The sequence below is a fragment of the Mesoplodon bidens genome, assembly GCF_964165515.1.
Source record: "Mesoplodon bidens genome assembly, chromosome: X".
NCBI classification, from domain to species: Eukaryota; Metazoa; Chordata; class Mammalia; order Artiodactyla; family Ziphiidae; genus Mesoplodon; species Mesoplodon bidens.
The window spans coordinates 28577488-28588060 of record NC_138163.1 but is presented as its reverse complement, the minus strand read 5'-3'; the positions used below and the strand labels follow the sequence as shown (position 1 = coordinate 28588060).

The window sequence follows — 10573 nt, the reverse complement described above, 5'->3', positions numbered from 1 at the left end:
CCCTTTCCTCCTTAGGCTTCCTCCCTCCGGTGTGTCCCTGGAGTCCAGGCAGAGGAGGGTCTAAGCAAAGGTGCGGTGGCGGCCGCGGCAGCCTGCGGAGCGCGGTAGGATCGCACGCCCGAGCGTCCCGTCCCAGCGCACAGGCGCAGGGAGAACGTTTGCCCACTCTCCTCCATCTCTCCTCCCCTCCCTGGCTTTTGTGTCGCTGTCTCAGAGCTGCTAGTAGGGTGCGCTGGAGGAGGGGGGGCCCTGGGGTGAGAGGCACCCCCTTCACGCGCGCGCGCGCACACGTTGCTGGCGCACGCACACACGCGCGGATACAGACACGCACACTCTCACACACACACACATATACACACGCACAAAGCTCGCTCGCCTCGAGCGCACTAACGTGGCCGTTTTCTTTGTGTGGAGCCCTCGAGGGGGGTTGGGGCCCGGGTCCGGTCCGGGGGAGATGGCGCAGCCCATCCTGGGCCATGGGAACTTGCAGCCCACCTCGGCCGCTGGCCTGGCATCCCTGGAGCTGGACTCGTCGCTGGACCAGTACGTGCAGATTCGAATCTTCAAAATCATCGTGATTGGGGACTCCAACGTGGGCAAGACCTGCCTGACCTTCCGCTTCTGCGGGGGGACCTTCCCGGACAAGACTGAGGCCACCATCGGCGTGGACTTCAGGGAGAAGACCGTGGAAATCGAGGGCGAGAAGATCAAGGTGATCCAGACGGTCAGGTCCGGGAAGGGAGGGATCTGGGAGGGGGCCTTGCCAGAGGCGTTGCTCTAGTGGTTGTAAATGTCCAGCGCGTGGCTGTGTCGCCGCTTGCTGAGCCCAAGACCCTCGGCACGTCCTCATCCCCTTCGCCTCTCTCAGTGGCCCAGTACCCACCTCACCCGTTTTCTGAGGGCAGGCGGGAGTGGCTGCATTCATGCCCTTTGCCCCTGCCTGACAGCTCCCACTATGAAAAGCCTGTTTGATCCTATCCTTGACCCTGAGCCGGGAGCAGCGGCACCTGTGGGCAGAGGGCGGTATGAAGAATCTCCGTCCTGGTCTGTGGGATGGATCCCAAAGCGCTTTACACATCTTGAGGTCCCTTCTACCTCGTGGGTGCCAATAGGTTGCAAAAACCTGCTTTAGCTAAGCCCCCAGGCCTTGCGGGGGTGGGGGGAGATGGAAATCCATAGAGAATGAAAGCTGCTTTATTTTAAATTACAAGTTATAATTAAGTTTAAGGCTGATTTGGAATGGGAGTGGTGTGGGGTGCTTCTGGCACAAAGCCATGAGCCCTTTTAAAGAAATTGAGACAGGGTTACCTGCCAACACTTCATAATAGATAAAACTAGTTCTTTTGGAAAGTACCCCTTAAGTGGTATCTTCTTTATTTGTCTGGGTACCTAATGCCCATTACTCATTCTGTGGGTATTGTCTTCAGCAGGCCTTTGTAAAAATGCAGAGCAACTTATCTGAGGGCTAAGGGAAGTGTCTTGGTGCCCCCTCTCTTTGGTTTGTCAAGTAGGCTAAGTACAGGTATTCTTGTCTGACCATTTGTGCTCACTTTTGGTTCATAAAAGGTAGAAACTCGATAGGACAGTAATATTTCAATGTGTAGAGGATGGAGGGAGGGAGGACATGGCAAGGGCAGCTTCATGTGTCAGAGGTTATGGGCAGGAAAGCCACCTCAGAAGGCACTGGGCACTCAAGACCAACTTCTTTAGACCCACAGCTGGCCTTTTCTTAATTCTTTTTGTCTTTTAATTAATTAATTAATTAATTTTTGGCTGTGCTGGGTCTTCGTTGCTGCACGCGGGCTTTTCTCTAGTTGCAGCGAGTGGGGGCTACTCTTCCTTCAGTGCACAGGCTTCTCATTGCGGTGGCTTCTCTTGTTGTGGAGCACCAGCTCTAGGTGCGTGGGCTTCAGTAGTTGTGGCACACGGGCTCAGTAGTTGTGGCTCGTGGGCTCTAGAACACAGGCTCAGCAGTCGTGGCGCATTTGGCTTAGTTGCTCTGTGGCATGTGGGATCCTCCTGGACCAGGGCTCGAACTCATGTACCCTGCATTGGCAGGCGAACTCTAAACCACTGTGCCACCAGGGAAGTCCCACAGCCGGCCTTTTCTTGAGCCTATGGTCGGACACTGTCGGGTGAAGGCAACCCTCCCCCCCTGGTGGGTAAACAGCCCCAGTGACCACAGGGCCTCTCTTCTGAGTGATGTGGAGAGAAGGACTGAGTAACTGAGGAGAATGATGAAATGCTCTAAACTGTACACGATTCCTGACTCCTTCATTATTAAAATGAATGTGTTTTAAAATGGCTTCAGAGACCAGGCCAAGGCACTAGATGTCAGGAATATGGGCAGCTCAGTGTTGGTAAGGGAGTGCTCTTGAAAACAACTGAGACCCAGGATCAGGAAGACAGGGCACTGTTTGGAAATAGTGATCTTTTTTGCCCCTCGCATTTTGGAGGGAATTGCTACATTTCCTTTCAAAAGTCAAAGTAGGTCAATATCTGCTTGGCTAGGACTTCTTTTAATGTAACATTGTAAGACTCTGGCATTTTTAAAACATGCCTTTTAAAATCCCAAATAGAAATGTACTTATGGATGTGCTCTTAAACCCTCAAAACCTTTTGAATTTAATGCTATCGCTTGTTTAAAATCGTGTCACATTGAGCCAACGAGTCCTCTGGATTTAACAGAGGGGGAAATAAGTCCCCTTGAAATTTAGATGGAGGAAAACGGAAGCGTTTGGGAGTCTAGGGAAGGAGAACAAGGGGAGAGGAGAGGAGGAAGCCAGAAAGTGGGAGGTGAAAACGAGTGGAAGAGGGTCACTACCCAATGGCCTTGGGGAAATTTTGCAAAGATTCCTTCCCTTCTAACATCCAGTACTTGATCAAACTGGATTTTACAGTCTCTGCCAAAGATTCCGGACTTTTTCCCAGAGGGCAGAGCCTGTGACAATGTGACTCACTAGAAACAGAGCCCAGCACAGCACCACGTGCAGATAAATGCTTAACACAGGCTTTTTTGGGAAGATGATATTTTCAAGAGGGCAAAATCTTGTGACACTGCTCATGGAGGAGCCCTCTGAGTGCAGATTCTGAAGGAGCTCAGGGTGGGGTGTGGGAGCAGCGGGATGGGGACCCTGCCTCTGGCAAAGCTGCTGCAAGCTCAGGGCCCAAGCCGGCAGGCGAGACCAGCATGTCCTTGGGGAGATGGCAGAGAATGGCAGCTAGCAAATGAGCTCCATAGGAGATGATTTTGCCCCATACTCCGGCTGGCCTGAAGTTTCTCAAGGAACAGGTACCAAAGTCACGCTAGGAGGTGACTGCCTTTGGGGAAGGGAGAAAAGTCCCCAGGCTGAGGTGGCCCTAGACCACAGCCAGCAACAGAAGGCTGTCAGGCTCTAAAATGCCAGTGCTCACAGGAGAGTGGCAGAGAGGTCTCAGCAAGCCCTTCTCTCAGTTTAAGAATAGGGTGTGGCCTCTCCTGGGCTGCCCCGCTGTGTCCCAGGGTAGCGCATACTGTCAACCCCTGCAGGGGGACGACTAATTTAGCATATTTGGGGCTACTGTCTTAATTACCAGGGCCATCCCTAGGGCCTTGAAGCCCCATTTGGTATCTCCAATCAATGTGTCCCCCATGCCCTCACAAGATTTATAATCTAGCATTTTCTGGTTCACAAGAACATCAAGAAAAGCCTGCAAGGAGTAGGCAATAATCATAATAACAACAACAAGTTCTATTTATTGAAGAAGCAAAGAGCACAGGCTAGGCACTTTCCATGCACTATCTTATTTGGTCTTCTCAGCAACCCTATGAAATTAGGACTATTATTACCATTCTTGTTTTAGAGTTAAGGAGTCCAAAGTTAGAGAGATTAAATAATTTGCCCCAAGGCACGTGGATCTGACCTTCAGTATTTGACTCTTGAGCCCAAGCACTCTGCCATCTCACTATCCTGCCTTCCCCGTGACAGGGCCAGGATTTCAACCTAGATTCCGAGCTCATGCTCTTTCCTACTGCTCTCTCCTCTAGCGGGGCAGTATCTGGCTGGGGGGGGGGGCATTGTGCTCAGGGGGAGGTGGCATGCCGGGCAACCAGCCTTATGGTCTCTTCTAGGCCAGGGGCTCAGGGTTTCAGCCCCAGAACCCAGGAGCCTTCAAGATGTCACCTTCAGCTGCACCCCAGACATAGAGCCGAGTACCTGGGTTTTACTTTTTGCACCTTGACTGTCTCATCTTGGGTATGAGAATCAGAGGATGTTCAGAGATGGAAGAGACCTTAGAGCATCTCTAATCCGACTTCCTTGTTTTACAGAGAGGAAACTGAGGCTCAGAGAGGGAACGTGACTTGCTCAAGATCACCCAGGGCCCGGCCTACAACTCAGGTCTCCTAATTCCCTTTTCGGTGCTCTTTCCATACACCATGCTGCCTGGCTTAGAAGAGCATGTAAATCCCCACTCTGGGCCAGCCTCATCGTCCATCCAACCCACAAAGTTACCTGTGACAGGGACATGGTGACACATCATATGGGAAAGCTGACAGTCCTCCCTGACACCAGCCTAGGAAGGATGGAGGCCTCCCCCAGTCCCCAAAGGCAGGGTGGAGCTTCCCTTAATGACCATTATGTGTCTCTCACCTTACAGGTTTAGCTAAATCATATTGCGCCTGTCTCAGTCTAAAAGCATTGGAAGATGCCAACTGGGGCGTGTGTTTGGGGGTGGGCAGGTAGTAGAGGGGAGGCTCAGTTCTAACTTTTGAGCCATTCCTTGTAAATTTTCATGCAAGCACCCCCTGCTGTCCAGTTGGGCTCCTCCTATAGCCTGGGCAACCCTCTGCCCCATCACTCCAGACCAGGCACGCTCGCTGCAGGACAGCCGAGGCTGTGGGCAGGTGCTGCTCAGGATTGTGGATTTCTCTTCCTCTGCCGATCACTTGGAAAAACACCTTCGTGTGTTACATTACCGAGTGGCTGAGCTAAGCGTTCCCTTGGAAGCTGCCCGCAGTCAGAATGACGTCATGTCTTCCTTAGGGCTTCTGAGCTTCCATCTTCTGCCAGTTAGCTGAATGGTAAATTATCCAGCCGTTCTGTTGTTTCTCTGTCTCCATTGCTGCCTCTCTTGCTGTGGGTGAGTTTCTCTTTGTTGTCCTCCTTTGCTGTTCTCTGTGTCAGCCTGGTGTGTGAACGTGGTGTATCTTAGATGCAGATGGGACAGCCAGCTAGCTGAAGAGTTATCTTAAACTTTTCCTGTCATCCACTCGGGCATCCTCCAAAGGTTACAGATGTAGTTTCTCTCTTTTCCCACTTCTACCCCACACCCCCCACCAGCCTCCAACAAAAGGACATTCATGCCTCATCTGTAGAAAGATGCCAGATATGTTCCCTAGGGATAAGAAATACCCATGTCAGCTAAGAGCACGTGCAGGGGTGAGGGACTTGCCGAAGCTTGCTCAGGCAGCAGTAGCCCCAGGAAAATGGTTTACAAGGCTAGATTTATCTTTGGCAGCTCCCCACCCTGTGCCCCTTGACTCTCCAGAGCCCCTGTCACTTTGGGCCTGCCCCCAGCCACCCATGGCATGTTGCTGGCCTTCCTCTCTCTTCCCCCTCCCCACTGACTGCGTTTGCCTTGGCTCTATCTCATCATCAAGAAGCCAAGCTTGGACTTCCCTGGCGGGCCAGTGGTTGAGACTCCGTGCTTCCAATGCAGGGGACACAGGTTCAATCCCTTGTCAGGGCAGTAGGATCCCATATGCTGTGTGGCGCAGCCAAAAAAAGAAGCCAAGCTTTCTGCGCTTTCCAGGATGAGCACCAACAGATCCAAGGAGCAGTGCTACCAGGACAGGGCTCATGGGCCCTCTGAGACAATGGCAACAGCTAATATTTGCAGAGCACTTTATACTGTGCAAAAGCTCTTCCTCGCATGTTATTTCATTTGGCTGGTCATTGACTCAGCTAGAAAGCTGAGGGGCTAGAACCCGGCTTTCCCAATTCCACATCTACTGCTGCGTTTCCAACAGCGCCAGCCCAATTAGCTGTCAGGCCAGACTTGATGGTGGCGGTTTCAGGCCAGGGACGAAGGGGGAGTGTATTAGGCACTGTGTCCTGTACTCACAAGGAATGCTAATCCTCACAGCATCCCTACCAGATTGCTGTGTTTATCCTTAGTTTCCAGAGGAGGACACTGAAGATAAAGTAACTTGACTGAGGACACCTAACTAGTGGGACATGATTGGGTTGAGATTTGCACCCTAGTTGGTTTGACTCCACTATACCCCACTGGCCCTTGGAGAGAAAAGAGGGTCCTGGGGGCATGTGTGTGGCTAAGGGGCAGGCGTCAGATGCAGTGCCCACAGGAAGGGAGGACTGGGTGAGGGACCGCCAGCTGCCAAAGGGAGAGGAGATGCTCTCATTGTCCGACAGAGGCCAGGGGTTTATGAGGATGCGGAGAAGGACAGGGACACTAAACCCAGAAACAAAATGAGGTCGGTCGTGTTCCAGCGATCCTGACTGCCGTGCTGTCCCTTTCTGATGGCTCTTGAGGCCACAGCATTGGCTCTTTTGATTCTCTGCTGTGAACAGCCTGCTTCCTGGCTCCCCTCCCACCACAGACAGAGGTGCAAAGAACCTGGGGTGGGGTTTCTAAAGAACTGGAATGTGAGCAGTTGTTGAAATTCTGAGCCTCCTAATAAAAGCTTCAAGGCTCCCCAGGCACTGGAAAGGCAAAGGAGGTCTCCAGCAGAGAGGGCCCTCCCTGCAGTTCTGGCAGCTTGGGTGGCGTGCATAATTCTGAAGCCATAGAAAAGCCAAACAGCCAAACTACTCAGCCCCAAACACCTCATACACTCCCACCCACGTTCCTGCTAGTGGCAGGTATTTTTAGAGTCCTGAGCTCATGGTGTTAAAGCATCTGCCACATGCCTGAGGGCTGGTAGGCATTCAGCCTTACTCAGAGGCAAGAGTTCCGACTACCGGAGGGTGGGGGTGGGAGCCAAGTGGTAATGATATTCTCGCAGGATACCTGCCCTCTTCCCACTGACCTCCGTTCCTTTCCTGGCCTGCTCTCCTCTTTCTTCCTGCTCAGAGCACCAGAGAGGTGGAAGAAATGAAAATCTCTTCCGTCTCTGCTTGCCGAAGCAAATCAGCCTTTGAGGACTTATGTTTTTCTGGGTAACCAAAGTCAAATGTTGTCTCTGAAATCACCGTGGCAGATACCTAGGATGCCAGACAGTAGTTTTGCTGGCTCAGGCCAGTACTGCTTTTTGATCACGACGACGATTATTGACAAGCATGATGACGAGTGATCTGATGCAGAAAAAGACTGCTTACAGTCTAGCTGGAGGGATGCCAAGAACACTGATGAAACGACTAGAGAACAAATAAATATATTCTAAATGGTGTGGTGCAGACTCAAAGTGCGATAGGAATGCCTAAGGAAAGAGAATTGAAGAAAAGTTGGAGAAGGTTTTAGGAAGAAGGTACAGTGTGAGCCGAACCTGGAAGAATGGGTGAGATGTGGATAGAGCAATGAGGGGGCAACCACTTCTGTAGGGGAAGGTAGACTAGAAGGACCAAAGGGACAGAGAGAATGAAGCAGGTGCAGCTGAGTAGTTGGAAACCAGCTTGGGTGGGGTCCGATTAGGGCAGACAAATGTTTCCATTTTGATGCCACATGCAGTAGAGGGCTATCGGAATTGGCTGAAGAGGAGGATGACATGCTGATACAAGCAGGGATTTAGGAAGGCTAGTTTGAAAGTGGTATGCAAGAGGCACTGGAGTGGAGACGTCTAGAATCCAAAAGACTTTGCTGTAATCCAGGAGTGAGGAGAGGAGAGTCTGACCAAGAGACATGGAAATCTAAATAGAAGAAGGAGATGAATTCGAATGTCGTGCCAAAGGAATATGGAGGCCATCTCCATTGAGGAGATGAAGGGAAGCCTGGACAATGAAAACTGATGTTCACAATGATGACTCTGGGGCCCTGTAAGATCTTCATTCAGCAAAGAGATTTAATTATATTTACTAGATTATACTTACTGACTGCTAACTCCAAATAAAGGCTATACTTCGTTTTAAGAACCACAGTAGTCAATTAGTGACCATAATCACATTTTCTTTCATAACTGAGAATTGTATAAGGCCTTGGGACTGTCGTTCTCAGCATGATTTCTCTTGTTCAAGACTTTGGATGTATAACGGGAAATAGATTGGGCTGAATGTGTTTAGACTCCAGAGTATCCCCTGGGAGTTGTATCTTTACATATGTTACTGATTGGCGTGATCCCAAAAGCTGAGATGCAGAAGAAAAATCCAGTGAGCTAAATTACCTTTTACATAACAAAGAAGTGAACTTAAAATCAATTGAGCCACACGGTGAGATTTTAACACTAACTTTGTTTTCTTTAAAAAGTCATGAAAAAAAAACCCCAAACCAAACAAACAAACAAAAAAAAAACACAAAGTGATGTATGCATGCAGTAGAAAATTTGGAAAACATAAAAAAAGAAGAAACTAAATATCACCTAAGTTCCACTGTTCATAAATAACCATTAATGTCCTGGCCTATACACTTCCAGTCTTTCCTATGCATTTGTCTATGTTTAATTTTTTTTAAAAAAATTGGGACCATAGCATATGAAAAATTTTGTTTCCTACTTTTTTCACTTACATTTTATGAGCATTTTCTACACCATTTATTCTATGAAAAGGTTATTTTAACGGCTGCATAATAGCCCATTGTATAGATATATATTGGGTTGGCCAAAAAGTTCATTCAGGTTTTTCATAACATCATATGGAAAACCCCAAATGAAAATTTTGGCCAACCCAATACATACATTTTAGCTGCTCCTCTCCTAGTGAATATTTAGGTTGTTTCCTATTGTTTTTTTTTAAGTGATTAAGATCTTTGTGCAGAATTTTGACCACATATCTCTTTCTTTTCTTTTTTTTGCTCTCCCCCCGTTTTATTGAGATATAATTGACGTACATCACTGTATAAGGTTAAGGTGTGCAGCATAATGGTTTGAGTTACGTATATTGTGAAATAATTACCACAGTAAGTTTAGTGAGCACGCATCATCTCATACAGATACAATAAAAAGAAAAAGCCAAAAGAAGAAAAAGTTTTTCCTTGTGATGAGAATTCTTACGATTTATTCTCTTAACAACTTTCATATATATTATACAGCAGTGGTAACTATGGTCATCATGCTGTATATTATATCCCAAGTACTTATTTACGTTATCTGCTATTTCTTTTGTATAGATTTCCGGAAGTGGGATTCTAGGCTCTAAGAGTTTTGTACATTTTTAAGGTTTTTGATAATACTGCCAAATTGCCCTCCAGGAAAGTTGACCAATTTACATTCCAGTTTTTCAACTAAAAACCTTAAGAAAGACTTAATAAACCCTGAAAGAAACTTCTCTCTATATGTTGATAAGTCCATTCTGCCAATTTGTCGAAGAACCACTTCCTGTGTCAGGGCTTGTCACCTCACTTTTATAATGCCACAGAACCATGTTTTCTCCTATCTGTTCATGTTTCACTTTCTGACTCCAAATACGGGTCTTTGTATCTTCCAGGTTCAGGTGTGGGACACCGCCGGTCAGGAACGCTTCCGAAAAAGCATGGTCGAGCATTACTACCGCAATGTGCATGCCGTGGTCTTTGTCTATGACGTCACCAAGATGACATCCTTCACCAACCTCAAAATGTGGATCCAAGAATGCAATGGGCATGCCGTGCCTCCACTAGTCCCGAAAGTGCTTGTGGGCAACAAGTGTGACTTGAGGGAACAGATCCAGGTGCCCTCCAACTTAGCCCTGAAATTTGCCGATGCCCACAACATGCTCTTATTTGAGACATCGGCCAAGGACCCCAAAGAGAGCCAGAACGTGGAGTCAATTTTCATGTGCCTGGCTTGCCGACTGAAGGCTCAGAAATCCCTGCTCTATCGTGATGCTGAGAGGCAGCAGGGGAAGGTGCAGAAACTGGAGTTCCCACAGGAAGCTAACAGTAAAACTTCCTGTCCCTGTTGAAACCAAACGGTGTAAATACAAAAGCAGTTATCACTGGAGGTTTTTTTCTTTCCCTTTTTTCCATGCCTGTGTAACACTGACACCTGCTTGTTTCCATACAAATTGATATTAAAATAAAATTTGTATAGATTATCATATGCCTTCATGTCTTGCTTTCCTCCAAGAAGACATTTCTGATTGTGATGAGTAGAAGAGGCAGCTCGCCCTGCTAGAAAGGCACACTCCCTACCAGCCTTCTACGCTGCCTGAAATGCTCATCCTTTGAGTCACTTCTTCAGGACTAATTCATTCTCTCACATGATGTCATCAGTGGGCAGAAACACCCGGAGGGGGTGGAATACAGGACAGGTATGTGGTTCTAGGGAGTCAGTGCAGGCAGAGGGATAGAGAAGTTTTGAAAGGAGACATTGACTCATCATTATTTCCTAGGTTCCTTGGATGTCGAGAGTAGGCTGCTCTCTTCTTATTTCCCAAAATTTAAAAATAAAAATATAGGTTGCCCAACAGGCCCAGTTCCTTCCAACGCCGTTAGCTCCTGCTTC

At 48.4% G+C, this 10573-nt stretch overlaps 1 protein-coding gene across 3 annotated transcripts; it reads left to right on the top strand.

The window, feature by feature from the left end:
- Window positions 1-454: 454 nt before the first annotated feature.
- On the top strand, window positions 455-10145 carry RAB33A (RAB33A, member RAS oncogene family; the record flags this gene model as incomplete). 3 transcript variants are annotated; one of them, XM_081221851.1, is made up of 2 exons in its annotated part: window positions 455-712; window positions 9582-10145. In XM_081221851.1, the coding sequence occupies 2 exons, from the start codon at window positions 455-457 to the stop codon at window positions 10029-10031; spliced, it is 708 nt and encodes a 235-aa protein (XP_081077977.1). In that variant the 3' UTR covers window positions 10032-10145. The 3 variants fall into 3 exon arrangements, with proteins under 3 accessions (XP_081077977.1, XP_081077976.1, XP_081077978.1); XM_081221850.1 differs by having other exon boundaries at window positions 9576-10145; XM_081221852.1 differs by having other exon boundaries at window positions 455-729; window positions 9576-9749.
- Window positions 10146-10573: the final 428 nt, after the last annotated feature.